Source organism: Pipra filicauda, unplaced genomic scaffold, assembly GCF_003945595.2.
Source record: "Pipra filicauda isolate LSUMZ 115617 unplaced genomic scaffold, ASM394559v2 scaffold45_size4122338_pilon, whole genome shotgun sequence".
In the NCBI taxonomy this organism is placed as follows: domain Eukaryota; kingdom Metazoa; phylum Chordata; class Aves; order Passeriformes; family Pipridae; genus Pipra; species Pipra filicauda.
In genome coordinates this window covers 2,706,267-2,723,200 of record NW_024104598.1, presented here as the reverse complement: position 1 = coordinate 2,723,200, position 16,934 = coordinate 2,706,267, and the positions used below count along the sequence as shown (strand labels likewise).

The following is a 16,934-nucleotide window of genomic DNA, read 5'->3' as shown; positions in this document are numbered from 1 at the left end:
ACTCCTACAGACACTCATTGTCTCTTGAGGAAAGATTCCTAAAGTTTAAAATTAAAATGATTGCAAGAGAGGTGTAATAAGTAACCGAACAGATCCAAGTTAAAATCTAACTATAATTTCAGAATAAATGAGTTTTACTTTTTAAATAATTAAATAAGCATGAGAACTTTATAAACATAATATATATGTTATATCAGTTATACAAACATATAAGCACAATAACTTCATAAACTATCAGTCAGAAATGGTTTCTCTTGCTAGGTTTACATGCAATAGCAATAATACAACTGCCTGTAATATCAAACTGAAACAGTAAACTGAAGGTGTGGTTATGGATTTGGGAAATACAGGAAATTTTAGTGTCAATAGTACCACCTGCTGGATATCATGAAGATAAGGGTCAGAGACTAATCAACATTTATAAAAGTTATGGTATAATTCGATACTTACAAAAATGTCACCATAACTAAACTGTTACAAACGAATAGACAACAAATTGCCAGATGTTCTAATGCACTGCCAAAACCCTGCAGAAAGGTCACTGATATTTTCAATAGGTATTTCTTGCTAATTCAAAACTCACTACATACAATTTATCAGATGAATTAAAAAAAAAAAAAAAATCAAACCAATCAGCCTAGTGGCCCCATTTAAAAGCAACGTGCTACTACTGTTAATGACAATGTTAAGTGTGGGGTTTGGTGGGGGTTTTTTAAGTTAATTACATAACTAATGTGTTATTCCACTACAATGTTTTTTGGCAGGGTGGAAGAAGAAACACACACGCCCCCATCATCTGCTACTATTGAGCTACCAGACATTAACAATCTGGGGATATCCCAAAAGAAGCAGCTAGTAAAGGACCTCAATCTAAGTGAGTTCTTACTTCAGCAACAAAATCATCAGCCTTGAAAACCATCAGTGACAACTTGTAAGCCCTTTGATACAGATCACAAATTGTTACTATGTTTCCCGCTACTTCTCAATTCACAACTTTCTGACTCTCTTGTGTAGGTACATTAAAAGAACCGAGGTTTTTCCTGAACAACTCACCTTTTCAGTTACGTGTCTGATCAAGTCACACTTCCTTCAGAAAGCTGTGCTCTCTTTCTCCATGCAGAGTTCTGTCCAAGCAAGTTCTGTCAATCTTCTTCTAAATCTTAACACATCCAACAGTTCTAATCTGAAGCCTGACAAATACTGAGCACTTGAAGTTCCACAAAACAATGGAACCTCGACACTCTAAAAATAAATAACATTTTAAAAAAATGCTTTCATTACAAAGCAGGAAGTTAATTCCTAACACACTACACTGTGGAGCAGGAAAGTTGCAGCACTTCCACCGCAGCTCCCAGGACAACACAACACAGCCAAGCTGCTCTGCTGAACTTTTGTGCCCACCTGCACACAATCTCAGCCTCATTAGCAAGGGACGGGCAGCAGGTGAGCCTCCTTCTGCTCCCCCTTCCAGCACACCTCATCAGTCTCCCACTATGCCAGTGAGACTTTCGATGGCCAGAAAGCCCAGGTCAATGTTGTGGTTTGTGTGAAGTACTTAGTTCAACAATGCAGTAACCCCCTCTGATGACCTGACAGGCTTGAGAGGTGTGTCTGTGCGAGCCTCAGGAAGTTCAAGGCCGGGTGTGAGGTGCTGCACGTGGATCGAGCCAATCCCAAGCACAAATACAGGCTAGGCAAGGAATGGATTGAGGGCAGTCCTCAAGAGAAGGACTTGGGGGTGAGAAGCCCAACATGACTTGGCAATGTGCACTTGCAACCCAGAAAACCAACTGGGCTGCATGAAAAGCAGTGTGAACAGCAGGTCGAGGGAAGTGATTCTGTTCCACTACTCTGCTCTCGTGAGACCCCACCTGGAGCGCTGCATCCAGCTCTGGGGGCCCAACATATGAAGGACCTGTTGGAACAAGTCCAGAGGAGGCCATGAAGACCTTCAGGGTGCTGGAGCATCTCTGCTACACAGACAGGTTGAGAGAGTTGGTGTTGTTCAGCCTAGAGAAGAGAAGCTCCAGGGAGACCTTAGAGCCCTTCCAGTACCTTAAGGGGGCATACCTTAAGAGAGCTGGAGAGGTTTACAAGGACATGCAGTGATACGACTAGCTTTAAAGGGGGAATGGCTTTAAACTGAAAGAGGGTAGATTTAGATCAGATATTAAGAGGAGGGTGGTGAGGCAGTGACAGAGGTTGCCCAGAGAAGCTGTGGGTGCCTCATCCCTGGAAATGTCCAAGCCCAGGCTGGATGGGGCTTTGAACAACCTGGTCTAATGGAAGGTGTCCCTGCCCATGACAGGGGCTTTGGAAACCAGATGGTCTTTCAGATCCCTTCCAACCTTAACCATGCTATGATTCTACACAAACTACATGATTCTATGCCTAATTACAGCTGCAGGGAACAAACACAGAAACTTAAATTCGTACTTTACAGTAATGTATGACATCATAGGCTCATGGAATAAATGGCGGGACAAGAACAGAGGTGCAAAAATATACACCTTGTTCAAAATCACAAAGGCAGACAAGAAGCTGGGTAGACATTGCATGAGAATACATATTACAGTCTCCACATAACCCTTGGGAACGGGTGCCTGCTCCAACACTCAAATTCAGGAAATGCTGTTGAACAGGGTAATGCTGGAGTTGAGACCCTGGTGTTCGACAGTCTGTCAACACCTTGTAAGGAGACCCTTCACCAACAGATTCACAAGATCAGAGGGGACCTTGACCTCCCTTATTAGGGGGAACTCAACAGAGCCAGAACTGCTCAGCGGATCCTGCCAAGGTGTTTTCTGCTGCTGGCAACTGCAAGGACTCACTTTAACAGTTTATGGAATAATCCTTTTTATTAATACAAATTGTGACAGGTCAATAAGGTTCAATGGTTGTCAGTGATAGTGCCTACTGCAAAAATATGTTTTAAAGCAAGCTACTGATACACATATTACGCAAGCACAAGCTCTGATACAAAGCAATCTAATTAATATGGTATGGGGTAAGCACAAGCAAAAGCTCTAGCCCTAAACAGCATTTAACGCACTTAGAGTATGTTTCTCACCCAAGGCATCCCTCTGGGAGGGGGAAGGATGGACTCAGCCCATAGACTGATGCCAGCAGTTTCAGTGGAGATCTTCTCCAACTTTCCCTCTATCCCCAACTCACTTTTATACTATGTGCTTTATGTTTGGGTGGAGTTTGAGTGGCTCTAGTCATAAATACCTTTTATTTCTGATTGGTGTACCTAATGGGGGGGGGAGGGGTTTCGTGGTTTGGCACCTGAGGAGGGGGTTCGACACGGTTGTTGGCTTCAGCAGAACATCCCGATTCTCCCTAGTCACACAGGTACTGTACGGTCTCAGTACCGCAATGTTGTCCCATTCTGCTGGGATGAGAATGGAGAGGGGGCCGGGTAGTCTCCAATTCGTGCCACGCTCCGTTCTGTTCCTCTGAGCAGATGTTTGTCGCTGTTTATGCTGGGCAGCATGCCGACCTCAGTCCGTCCAGGGAGTTGCAGCTGCTTGTTACCTTAGAATTCTGAACCCCTCTAGATTTAACTCCATCCATCATACCCACAGCCAGAAAGAGACACCACCGGGTGACAGCTACGCCGGCCCTCGCCAGCCCCGCTCCGGCAGCGCCGGGCGGGGAACGGGAGCACTGCCTGCCGCCAGCGGGCCCTGAGCCCGGCCCCGGCTGGGAAACCAATCACACAGCGGGCCCTCTGCCGCCACAGAACGACCTCCTTTTAATTAACTCCCGCAGGGACGTCGCCCGGCCCTGCCCGGCCCGGCCCGGCCCCCGCGCCGGGCCCAGGGCGGGGCGGGCGCTGCCGCCGCGCGGGGCCGTGGGTGGGGCGCGGCCGCCTCCGCCGCGGGGCCTGCGGGCGGTCGGTCCCGCCATGGGGCAGTGCCTGCCCTGCCTGGGGGGCGCCGCCAAGGACGCGGTGGAGACGCCCGACCCGGTGAGTGTGCGACCGAACCCCCCGAGCCTCTCTCTCTCTCCTCGTCCTCCTCCCGCCCGGTTGTTTACCGGTGCCGCCCAGCGCCGCGGGGGCGGTGACCTCCCCCCTCAACATGGCGGCCGCGCCGCGGGGCTCCGCGCAGCGCTCGCCGAGGAAAAAGGTTTTGTGGCGGCTGCTGCTGCGGCGGCTGTGCCGGGGAAAGGAAGCCCGGCCCTCGGCCCAGGATGCGGAGAGCTGCGGGCCCGGGGCCGCCCGCTGGTGGTCTGACCCCCGGGCCGCGTCTGGGCGCCGGTGCGGGTGTGCGGAGACCGGGGGGGGGGGGGGGAGGTGTTCGCGTGGGGGGTGTTTGTACATAATCGTGGCCAGTTCGACCCACATTTTAGCGAGAAATGAGAAGGATTGGGCTTATCTCTTCAGTGCGTAGTGGTGCTCGCTTCTACCTGCCCTGCACCGGGTGGCGTTTGCTCTCGCTGGGTGGGTGAGAGCCCTCTTCTGAGCTCTCTGCCCCTCGGCTCAGGATGTCGTGGGGGAGAAGAAGGGGAGCCCCTCTGGCCTGGAAGAGCGAGCGTTCCCCTTCCAAACTCCCGAAAGGATGCACACTGCGCGCCTTCTCAGCCCAGCCTGGATTTTTGGAGCGAAGGCGTGATGCAGACAAGCTGAATAATGATTTCTGGTGGGGTTGGGCGGTAAATGTGCCAGCAGCTGCTCTTCTGGCATATTAGTCACTGAAAACACTTCGTTCTTGCCGCCTGGCAGTGGAGGGAAGGATGATGCTAATTGACTTGAGGTTGACATTTAGTGGCAGTTCGCATTACAGATTTGAGTCATGCTTAAAAATTAAGACTTAAAAGTGCACAGACTGTATTGGAATAGAATTTCACTGTCTTTAACATTTTATTTAGGAAATAAAAAGAAGACAGCTGGCAGAAGCTGCTGAAAAGAGGCAGATGGAGGTAACGTCTGATAAAATGCCATTTATTCAAATTACTTTTTATGGGGAAAAGAGCTGGGACTTCTGCGGGCATACTGGATGTCATGTTTGGATTGTGGGATTTGTCATTAAATAATGTCCTAGTATTATTAATGTTTTTTGTACCTTTTTATATATATATTAAGAGTTTCACAGCTAGGTAGATGCTCAAAGACCATTGCCAGGTAACTAAGTTTGTTTGGATGGGAGAAGTTTTATGGTAATTAAAAAAAAACAACCTAAGAATTGAAAGTTCAAGACTATTTTTTCCTCGTTCTGAGACTTCAAAACAAGAGACTGAGAAATATTTCAAACCAGAGCAGTCAAACAGTTGTTTGTTCTTCTTAAAAAAATGCCAGTTATACGCACTTACAACTTCAGTTTATCAACATGGCAACAGTTTGAGCATGTTTATTAGCTCAAACTCCTGCAAAGACTTAGTATGAACTTACTCTTCTATATTTTTAGGTTGCTAAGCTTTAACTCTTTCAATATCTTCAAAGTTAGAAAAGGTAGGATGCAAATGTTCTAGCAGACCATAAACTAGCCAGTCTGGTTTTTTTCCTTCCATACCTCCTAAAAAAGCTTATAAATAAACTCTTTACTTATTGTAGATTTTGAATGGTGTATCTCAGAGACCACAGCTGAACTGTGAAGAGAAATGAATGTGTTATTTTTATGAATGTCAGTGACATTTAAATATTGAATTAGAAATCGACCATTGATCGTGGGGACCGTGTTGGCCTTGTTTGAAGAGAGTTTGGTAAATAATTGAAGCAAAGGCTGAGTGATGCTTTAGAGTCCTCTCAAAACTCTTGATTTTGTTTCATACTATGTACTAAAAGCAATCCACGTGTTATTTTTAATCACAAATGGGTTTCAATCGCAAAGGGGTTTTTAAGTAGAACTGTAGGAAATACCTAGCTCTTAACTGGCTAAAGAGAAAGGAAAAATGAAGCAACTTGGGTTGTGGATGACCTTGAAGTTTTGTAGGACCTGTTAGGCTGCTAAAGAAAACCAGAAGTATCACACTCTCTTACTTTTTTTGTTTTCTCGAAAGACAAAGAGATAAAACATCTACCAGGATTTTTTTTCATTGCTATCTTTGAGAGCATTTTAGCCTCTGAATGTTGGGTAATGGAGATGTCTTTCTCTGCTTAGTGTTTTCCTGTAAATGCTTCTTAACTGCTCATTATCCAGTCTGAAGTCCTGTGAGCTGTTCTTCCTTTTAGGGTGCTGTAGACAGTTTGGGTACCTCACTCACTTGGAAGACCAGTTTTCTAAAAGGCAGTCAGTCACCACAAGGATGTGAAACAGTTAACAGGTTTTTCATCTGTATTCCTGCTATCCACACAGCCTGTGAAAGTTTGAAGGGTAGACTCTCACACAGGTTATTTCTCACAGATCACAATTTGAAAGTTGAATTGGCTTCACAGCCTGGGCTAGCACTACTAGCACAACCTCTTTTCTCCCCTGTTTTGCAAGAGTAGGCCCTGACACTGGAAAAACCACAGACTACAAATCTGTGGACTTTTGGGAACAGAGGTTCTGGTTCTGCATCTGTGGATGCAGAGCAGGCACATGTAATTGCATTAAATATATTCACCTGGATGTAATAACAGTATGAAACAAAACACCCTCACTTACCTATGGCTCACAGTATGAGGCAGTATCCTAAAAGGGCTACCTTGATGTGATGATATCATTACTAAATGTTTCAGTCTTTTCACGCAAACCACAGTTCACAAAACGGTGTTGCCAAGACTTGCAGTTTGTTTTCTCCCCAGAAAAATAGCTAACTTGGTCTTACCCAGGTGTGTTTTCTCCCAGGCTTCCTCTCGAGGTATTAAGAATGCTTACTCTGTAGAGCAGAAGAAAAAGAAACAGGAAGAAATAGAAAAAAGAATGGCAGCTTCACGTCCTGGAGGAGAAGGAGGGCTGAGAGTAAGTTTCAAGAAGAAACAGTGTGATTCAACTGAGAAAATCCTGTTTTGTCATGTACAAGGCTGAATAACTTGAGGAAAAACCAAGAGAAGGGAAATTGAGTAGAAATGGAGGTATTTCCCATGTCATTATCATGCAGTGTTCTTAATGAGACTTCATTACTGGGACACAAACACAGCAGGGATGGCAGAGAGGTTGGTTTTTTTTTCCTCTCCACTGTTTTCTGCATCTGTGATGCATCAGTTTTACATGTTTCTCAGCACTATGGACCTCATCAGTGTGTTGTCCTGTATTCTATGTCCCTTTTCAATGCTGGTTGAGATGTCTCTCTTCTCTCAGAGTTTATAGAAAGCATTTGAACTAAGTAGGGAGATGGCCTTGGGTTTCATGTATCTCTGTCTCTTTAAAAAAGAAACATGCAGTGTTGGCATAAATATGGATGAACTTCACTGTCACTGCTGTTCTAATGTAAACTTTCCCTCAGAAGGCCAGGCAGAGATTTAATGAAGAATTATAACTTCTCTAAAGCAATAGAGAATTCAATCTGATCATTGAAAATCAAGCTTCTCAAGCCTTCATCTTTCACCCTCATTGCTGTTTTTGACTCAGGAGGCAGGAGTCTTTGTAAGATGCCACTGGTACGCTGCATGTCCCTCACCTGCTGGGTATAAAAGGTGTTTTATTGTAGAATTTACTGCAGTTGGACAACCTTGTGGTGGTCGGTTGGTTGGGTTTTTTCCTTTCTTTTCCCTATCTTCATACAAACGTGTCGTGTTTTGCTGTTTGTGTCTTTAGTGGCAGGTGGGATAACACGTGGCTTCCGAAGAGAAGAGGACTTTTATTGCCCATAACTTGCCAGTTTCTGCAGCCAAGTGGCACCTGCTCATAATGTGGCTTTTGCTGTTTCCATATGAAGACTCAGCAGTACTTTGCCATTGTGGGACAACGTGTGGAAACATTCACTAAAAATCTTAAGAACTAACTCTGAACACTAAGGTTTTGCCAAGTTTGTTTGTTTGTTTGTTTGTGCATGTTTTATTGCTTCCCTGTCAAAGGAGTGAGATGGGTTTTCTCACCTGGAAGTGGCCTCCTTGCCTGCAGTCGGTCAGTATGTGTGTGCTGTCTGGTCAGTTGATGTCTGTCTGTCTGTCTGCATATGACTGGCCTAGGCACAGCTCAGGTTCCCACGTGTTGGTTTTGATGCTTATTTCAAGCTCTTCAATAAGCTCTAAGTCCTCATGTAGAAAGTTGTTCATAAATATATATATATATTTGAATATGCAGGTGACAGCATTTCTCTTTCGTTTCCTAATGACTTTTGAAATGCTTAGGAATTTAGTGCCTTTTTCAAAACAAAGAAAAGCAGGTTCATGCTGAGTCCTTACAAATAGCATCATTTTGTTACCAGTTAAAAAAATAGAAACCTTTACAGATCCTGTATACATAGATCAAGAACGCTGTTTTATTATGAGTCTAATTATTGTTCTCCTCATTTTTCTGATGTGAATTTGAGTCTGTAAGTATTTATAATGAATTGTGGAAGTTAAACATTAAAAATCTTATTATTAATTGTTCTCCTTTATTACCACAAGAGGGCAGTGCTGCCCTTCTCAGAATTCTGGAAAACAAACAGGAAAACAGTTACTGCATAATCTGTTGGACGGTTCATTTCCTAAAATTTCTGCACTGCATAGGTGGACTTGTTATGATGCAGAAACCTTTTCTAAATACTCTGTATCCAGCAGTGTCTATAATCCCTTTCCCAAACATGAAGCTACCATTGCCTATTTAGAGCTACCTGAACTATGTGTTACAATTAGACTTTCAAACTAGTGCTCGAGCTACTGCCTTGGTAGAGGAGGGGAGTTTGTTGGAACATGATAAAACACTAAGGATCTAGCTCTTCTTTCTTCCCAGAGAGCATTATGCATGGACTCAGTACTGCACTGGCCCTGTTTCTGACCTACTTTACACTCTAGAGGCTCTTTTCCCCCCGCCTTGAACTATGTATTTCATCTTTTACCTCTCTCAGTAGTGTCTGATGCTGTCCTAGGAGCGCAGTCCTGACACAATGAGTTTCCTGGCTTAGCCTTCAGAATGGAGTTGAGAAGAGGGAGACTTTTCAATATTAATAAAGTGTTGTTTGGGCTGAAAAAAACTGTGTCCTTGGCAGAAGAATGCCTTCATTTTCCTTTGGTTGCTGGCACTTGCTCTCTTCAGTGTATTAACCGGTCATAGCTATTTTTTTTTTTTTTTAAGTCTAGTGAAAATGCATTGAATTATAATAAAATACACTAAACCTTAATTTGAAATGTGAATTTCAATCTTAACAGGACAGTAGGTCATGTGAAGACATTTAAGCAGCACTTGTGCTTAGTTGGTCACTTGGGATGTTTCAAGCTTAATACATTTTCCTCTTCATTCTCTGTCATCCTGCTCCCCCAGATCTTCAAGGGGAGCAAATAACCATCAGTCTCTTGTGCTCAGTCATACAGCAGGGGCTTGGATGACAAGTCTGTGCTTGCATTAGTACCATGAACACTTTAATGTAAAGCCACTGCAATAACCTCGTGCAACCAGTCACAGTTCCTGCTCTTCTCTCTCCCCCTCCTGCATGTGAAATCCAGAGATATCTGTGCTTTGCAGGAGTCCTTGTTTTGAAATTCAAATTCATTCCTACAGCTACAAAACCCGTCAGAAGATTTGGGAGTGTGTAGTTCTAGATTACAAAAAGCTATTTTAAAGGAAGTTCCTATAACATAAACAACTAACTGTCCCAGTGGCCAGGCTCAACTGAATCTGGGAAGTTATTTGGGTAAATAAAAGCACTTGTTGTTGGTTTAAGTTATGGGGTAACGTTAATTGCAGTAAATACTGCAGTTCAGTAGTGTACAAGCAATAGGTACCTGAACTGTACCATTGAACAGCAAGGCTGAGAGCTCTGTAGATTAGAGCTGCTCTCTCCCTGTAGATGTCTTCCCTCTCCTTCTTAGTGCTGCACTAAACAAATATGAAACACAGTAGGAATTTTGTCCTTGTTCCCCCCAGTCCTAGGTGTTTAATTCACCTCAGAGGTTGTTAAAATGCACCTTTTCATGTAGATTATCTAGACCATTGACAGTACGACTATGCCTTTTTTTTTTCTTCTTCATCTTCTGAAAGCATCGTCTCACAGATCGCTTCAAAAACTCCTGGCAGGCAAAGCCCAGTGCTGGTAAGCTGGAATGAAAGGCTGACTCTCCATGACTGTGATAGCACTGTCTTTGTTGCAGTAACAGCAAGGGAAACCATCTGCTGCTGCATATTGTTAAAATACACTGATTATGCCAGAGACAGTGTTCAGAGCAGAACATCCTGAAGTTTGGGAAGACACAGAAGCTGTGTCTCCACAAGGGTGGGTGGCACCACAGTGGGCCCTGAGGATCACAGGTGACTTCAGCATGTGGATTTGGCAGTGACAGACTGAATTCCTGGGACACAGCTCATCAGGCACGAGTGGTGCCAGCAGTTTTTTCAGAGTCTGGGCAAACCTGTCCAGCCCCATAAACATTTGCATGATCCCACCAGTTTGTTCCACGTTATTTTAGGTAACATACCACAGGCTAAGAAAGCAGGAGACAGAGCAAAGAAGCAGCACTGTAGCTGTTAGGTACTGCAGGGCAGCAGCCAATGGAGCAGTACAAAGTGTAAGCCCAAAAAGAACCAAACCCTTGTCAGCATTTCCAGCAGATGCATCTGTAATGTTGTAGTGTGGCAAACAGCTCATCTTCCAGATCTAAAATGAACATGTGTAATGAATTCAGTGTTGGGTCTTAAGTTACAAGGAGCTTGCTGTACCTTCCCACACACATGCTGCCTCTTCATTTCTCTCAGCCCCACCAGCAGCCCTTGAGCTAGCTACCACGGATTTTACATATCTTCTTTAAATTGCTGTTAAAAAAAAAGGTGGTAATGCAAAGGAACAAGCAATTATCACTATAATACAGGTATGAAAAAAAACTATCCTCAGTCAGTGATGTAAATAATCCTGCTTGGAAGAAAACCTCCAGGTAATGCGTGAACAGCAAGGTGACAGAAGCTACTTCCTAAAACAAGCAATAACAGATGTTAGTTACATTTCTAGACTAATTCTGAATGCCTTCCAGCATGGTGAGGCATATTTGACATTATACAATAATAATGTTTTTCACAAGTAATCTCCCATAATTTATCTGTCTCGAGGTTTAGCACAGTTTATTCACAGCCAGCTGGAGTTCCCATGAGGTTTGGTCTACAAGGCCTTTGAGAAGAGGCTTTGTTGCAGATCATACGAGTTGAACTTCTTAGGACTGCCAACCCCCTCAAAACTGAAATTCAGGCATGTTACAGGGCAGTAGAGTTAGCTAAGATCACTACATAGCATTCATCCTAGAAATGATCTAAGCTGCTCTGCCCCCATCATTGCAACAAGGGCTGTAGGGCTGTACCTCTTTGAGCAAGATTTTGCTGCTCAGCTTTGGCTTCAGAAATAGAGCCTCAGGCTCCTAACAAATTTCCCAATTCCTACACTGCTACAGGACCTAATACACTAAGAAAATGCCATTTATCAGGTCAGCAACAGTTGTGTAACAACAGTTAACTCCAACCCCTTCTTCCAGTGCTAACCAGCTTACTGCATTTTTTTAATTTTGTTTGCTTTATGGATGCTCCTGCTTTAATTTCCTCCTCTGTTATCCACACCCACACCAATGCAGTCAAATGCAGTAAGTCCTAACTTTTTTACACAGATTAGGTGGTAGTGGCAGTACTTGAAAAAAATCTTTTATAGGTCCATATAAAGTTCCATTCTGGAACTGGCAAAGTTGAAGTTTTAAGTGAGGACTTGTTTTAATGAGATGATTTTTTTAAAAAAAGATTTTTGAGTACCCTGAATCAAAAAAAGACTATTTTTATAGCTACAGTCCAAGCATGCAAAGCAGTTCATGTTTAGTTTAAAATCTTGGTTTGGATAAAACTAGGAATACCTTTCTTATAATTATCTGCTCTTGATTTATTAATATGTAAACCCCTTCAAATATTTAAAAAAAACCAAATTAATAGTAATGCAAACTTAGTCTTGGATGATGGAAATAAAGGTCAGACTTGATGATCCTGGAGGGCTTTTCAAACCTTAACAATTCTACGATTCTGTGAAATCCAACTAATTATTTCAAAATAAACGTCTCACACTTTCAGGAGTGATTTTTTTTCCCCCCCCTCTGTTCATTTGAAAACAGATCTCTCAGTGCTTATATTAAGATCCTGACATTTTTCAGCTGAGCAGCTTTTTTTTTAAAAAGTGATGTTGCTTGTGGTCTGTGTTCTGCTGCCATAAGGGAGCAGAAAAAGGGGCATGACTCGCTTCTATGACAACTGGGTCTTCCTAATAAATCCAAAGGATTTATTGCTTGGATATATGTTTAATCTTCCTAGAAAGTGTCTCAAAATAAGAATAAAAGGCTGTGTGTCTTTTCTTTCTGAAAACCTGTTTGGAATTATGTCCTGCTGCACCAAGCAGTTGCGAACTGTTTGTATTTAGCAGATATTTCTAGATGGTGAACTGTGCCTGTTCCACAGGAGTGAGATACAACATGCTGATTTTAATAAGGCATGGAACATGAAAGACAGTCTTGATTCTAGCCTGCAGACATTCTGCTGTTAATTTTAAAGACCACAGGAGCAGATCATAAGACGCATGTTTTAAAATTAAACATCAGAAAATAGAGAAAAACACCAATCAGTACTAATAAAATATATTAGGATAGTTTTGAATGTTTTGCTTCCCTGCAAAGGAAAATTAATTTTCAATAAAATTTGGGTATTTCTGTGCTATCTGCTTGCCCCTTTCTTTGTCTAGCTCATTATTAGGGCAGCAAGCAGTATTGTATATTGTAAGCATCTGGTCAGTAGGAAGCAAAGGGAGGATGACAGATTACAAATAAATAAGACTTTCAAAATGTATGAGTATTTTAAAAAAATTTATTTCATTTGTAAATTTATACAGTCAGTGAAATAATCCTACAAAATTATTTTTCTAGGACATTAAAAGGCACATAAATTACCAAATATAAACATAGAAAAGTAGCCAAAATAATGAACTAAGCCCACGTATGCCTTTAGAGGTGTGTGAATGATTTATGAGAATGTGAATCACTCTACTGACGAATATTTCACATTTGGCATGACCAACAAAATTAAAAAGAAGGGGAAGGAAAAGCTCATGTCCAAGAACAGTGCAGTGTTCTGTGGCTCTGGAGGGACAGGAGGGATCTACACACAGTTCTAACACAGCATCCTCTTCAGCTTTAAAGAGTAAAAAGGTGGTGGGGGGTGGGGTTTCTTGGGCTTTTTTGTTCTTTTTTTTTTAAAGTAATGGCTTTGGGAAGTCGTTTGGCATGCAATAAGCCATTATATTCTACTGATTAAGAAAAGGTTGCAAACCATAAAAATAGTCACTTTTTATTTCATTTCAAGAGGCATTACCAAATAATTTCCACAAATATTAATTTTCCACCTGCATATATATTTTTCAACTAGCCTAACAGTCAAGGATTCAAAGTAATAAGATTTTCATACAAGTGTATTGTGTATTTTCTTCATTAACAGGATCCACTCCTTTATGTAGCTCTAAGTATACATTCACATATTAAAGAGTAATAATTAGGCTAAAAATATATGTCTATTTATTATCTGATTGTAGTAATTAGCCTATCAAGGGTAATTTGCTATGAAAGATACAGTACTAGAAATAAATAGTTCTACAGTTCAAAAGATCTTCAAAATGGGTTGCCATTTCCAGTCTGTCTGAAATTTTCCGAAGTCCTTTTAAAAGCATAAACTAAATTCGCTACACTTGAGAAAATAGTTTGGACCTACGTACATAGAGTTCCACTCACACATGAGAAGCTTATTTCACTTAATCTCCTTCTTGGTTTTGTAATGGGCAGACACAACCAGGTAGTTGTCTGGATTCATGTCCCTGAGGGTCGGAGACTTGCTCTGGATGGGAGAAGTTTTGCCGTCCACTCGGGAGATCTGCAGCATTCGGCAGGGGTCGTGCTTCAGTAAGTAACCTGCAAAAGTCTCCCAGCCTCCTCCAACACGAACCATCACGTGTTTGTTGTGCAGCATCTGAAATTACGTAGGCGGGAAAAACAAAAAACAAAACAAAACAACTCTTGAGAGGCAACCGTTCAGTGGGAAATCACGTTTTTGGGGTTTTTTCCCTGCTGGAAAAAGCTGTGCTTGCTTTAAATGAAAGTCAAGAACATATGTTAGTAGTCTGCTTTGCAATAAAAGGAAAAGGAAAAGAAACAGTAGTGGTTTTTATTTGCATTCTAAAAGTAAATTAAAAAAAAAAAAAAGTAAGAAAATGAGCCGGTATTTTAAACTAAAGATTTTCATGTTTTATGTAAATGAATGTTACGTGTTTTTCTAGTCATGTAGCATGGAGTGATCCTGTTCTTAATGTGGAAATATGTCAGGCAACATGAATATTTTCAGATTAATTTTTTTGAAAATATGTTAGTAAAGACACCATTTTATATGTCTTGAAACTGGCTTTTCTTTATAGGATAAGGATCTATCTAAAGGAGTAGTGAGGGGCAAGCAACCAAAACAACCTCCTCTATCTCTAAAAATACGAAAAAAAATTTAATCAAATGAAGTACCAATAATTTTAACAATTTAGTCTTGCTGACAATACATTCTAATAATGTAAAACAGTCAAATAAATACCAGTGAGGCGTCATAAAGCAGCACATTCTATAGAAGCCACATCCTAAATCCCACACTGAAAAATCCTTTGATTAGGACATTTCATGAAATGCTAAACATTTAGCCCTAGCACCAGAAGTTAAAAATTGGTCCTGTAAAAGGCATTCTAGAAGATGTTTAACCTAGTCTGGGTGTTTGATTTTGGATTTATGGTGATGTCTATGTGGTGATGTCTTCTAACACACCCCAAAACGCCCTCGAGGTCTGCCAGGATTTGCGGTTGAGACTTACGTGGCACATAAACCTTTTGTAACATGGGACAATTTAGATTAGTACACACAGCATAGACAACAAAACAAGAAACATTCTCAATTAAACAAAATCACACATAATAAAAGGCAAAAATTTCATTAGGAAAAAAAAACCCAACCAACAAACACTGGACCTCAACCTAAAAATATGTTCTTTGACTTCTGTGACATAAGGAGACCAATTCACCTAGAATGAAGAAAGCATGGCCAGCTGTACAGTAAAGTTTGAAAATCAGGGTAAGTTCATAAGGAATGGAACTCTTCATTTGAATAAGCAGCTGCAGATGAAATCTCATTTGACGGTTTTAACTTAAAGCATTTTTATGCAAGGAAATTCTTCCTTCTGCATTTCGGTTTTTACCTGAAACCACCATGGGAAGTCGATTCAGTTTCATGGATACTGGAAAATAAAGTTACTTCTGGCCCATCCCAAGGAGATGCTCAAGCACTCTTAGGTGAGTTAATAAATCCCAGTTACCGAGTCTCTGCTGCTGTTTGGTGTTGTGTGAGCATCAGCTCTACACAGGTGAGATTTTACTCCAGATTTACACTGGTGTGAAAGCAGAATCACACTCACATCTTTGCCCATCACACCTTTTCCTCTCAAGCTCTGTATTCTAGTTTCAGAACTTTGTTTTGAACCCTGACCAAGGGTATGAGGTTTGAATCGTGCCTTTAGCCTGGACAACAGATCATGAAAGAAGCAGATGGTTTTTACGTCCAGTTTGAAAACTGCAGTTCAAATGGTGACAGAGCTTTGAGAAAATAGTTTGCAGAATTTTATTTAGCAACTCTCTTCTCTTTGAATGCCTGAAAAAAACCCCATTTGAGAACTGTCCCCAAAAACTTTGCACATTAAAACAATTTAAGTCCAACGTGTGCACTGCAATATGGGATGATGCTGTGGGAAGGAGTTGAATGTACCTGCATTTCAGTTTCCATGTATTGTCACAGGGGGGTTCACCTTCCAAGACCAGCTATTACCTGGACTTTTGATTAAGAAGGAAACTTAGCAAAAAGTATATTTGGTTCAGTTTCCCTTAGGGACTATTGTGCTGATAAACTATGCCATTTCCTGATGCTCAAGTCAAACATACATCTTTTATCTTTCCCCTCTTTGTTCCTTCTCCTTTGTATTATTCTGCTATTGTAGAATTCATTCAGTACTTGCTTTCTGCAGACTGGGTTTTCCTACATCCTAAATATAGCAATTGTTCATGCTGTGCTGTGCCACAAATGCACCATTTTACTCCTATGGTCACATTTTGATGTTAGTAACATCAGCATGAATCTAAAATAATTCTGCTAGCTTCATAATTGCTCCAGGTTCACAGAAGTATAAAGGATTTCTTACCAAGAAAAAAAAAATAAAATAACTTGCTCTACTTTCTAACTGAAAAAGCAGTTTCCTCCCCAACATACTTCAGCTGAAGGTGAAATTTCTGAGATTTTATGATCCACCCAATTCACCCTTTCAATTGCATGAGATCTCTGAGAAATAAGAATTTGGATTCTGCAATAATAAATTTTATCAGTCAGTATCAATGTAAATACATTCATGACATACATGTATTTCCCCACCACTCTCCAGCCAACTGAAACTAAGAAAATCCTTTCTAAAAATAAAATCCAACATATGCTTATGATTGCCACAAATCTCACTATTTCAGTTGTGTCTGAAGCTCTTCTCTGTCGAATCTGTCTTTAAGTTGAATCTATGGTGAAGCAAACATATGAGAAAACAGATGACCAGGTAACAGCATCACAGAGGGAGACAGATTGTTTTGGTGGGCATCAGGGCTGTATCCAGAGATAACAAGGAAAACAGTTGATAAAAGTCAGGTGTCACTGCATAGGACTTTGTAAAATATAGGACAAAGTAAAATATAGTCTGACCGGTTATGGTTGTCACATAAATAAGTTTAGAGGGTTTGATGGCTTATTAAAGTGATATTAGGCTGTATGTAAAGATATTAAGCTCATCTAAATGAGCAGAGTTTTA

General features: G+C 41.5%; 2 protein-coding genes across 3 annotated transcripts in view; one reads left to right on the top strand and one right to left on the bottom strand.

The window, feature by feature from the left end:
• The first annotated feature begins 3,620 nt into the window (after positions 1-3,620).
• LOC113993876 (small VCP interacting protein) lies at positions 3,621-8,461 on the top strand. Its single transcript, XM_027732426.2, has 4 exons — positions 3,621-3,973; positions 4,876-4,926; positions 6,774-6,887; positions 7,683-8,461. Exons 1-4 carry the CDS (start codon positions 3,911-3,913, stop codon positions 7,695-7,697), a joined length of 243 nt encoding a protein of 80 aa, XP_027588227.1. The 5' UTR covers positions 3,621-3,910; the 3' UTR covers positions 7,698-8,461.
• Positions 8,462-12,866: 4,405 nt separating this feature from the next.
• Positions 12,867-16,934, bottom strand: part of GAS2 (growth arrest specific 2) — an 84,209-nt gene continuing 80,141 nt past the window's right edge. For both annotated transcript variants that reach the window (XM_027732424.2, XM_039385988.1), the window contains exon 8: positions 12,867-14,036. In XM_027732424.2, the coding sequence (XP_027588225.1) occupies positions 13,818-14,036 (219 nt within the window). In that variant the 3' untranslated portion in view covers positions 12,867-13,817. The remainder of the gene's footprint in view (positions 14,037-16,934) is intronic.

What these genes read in the sequence shown, in the direction of transcription:
- LOC113993876 (XM_027732426.2), top strand. Translation starts at nt 3,911, where the DNA reads ATGGGGCAGTGCCTGCCCTGCCTGGGGGGCGCCGCCAAGGACGCGGTG. An exon ending in CGGTGGAGACGCCCGACCCG is followed by an intron (nt 3,974 to 4,875) that starts GTGAGTGTGCGA and finishes CATTTTATTTAG; the next exon opens with GAAATAAAAAGAAGACAGCT. An exon ending in CTGAAAAGAGGCAGATGGAG is followed by an intron (nt 4,927 to 6,773) that starts GTAACGTCTGAT and finishes GTTTTCTCCCAG; the next exon opens with GCTTCCTCTCGAGGTATTAA.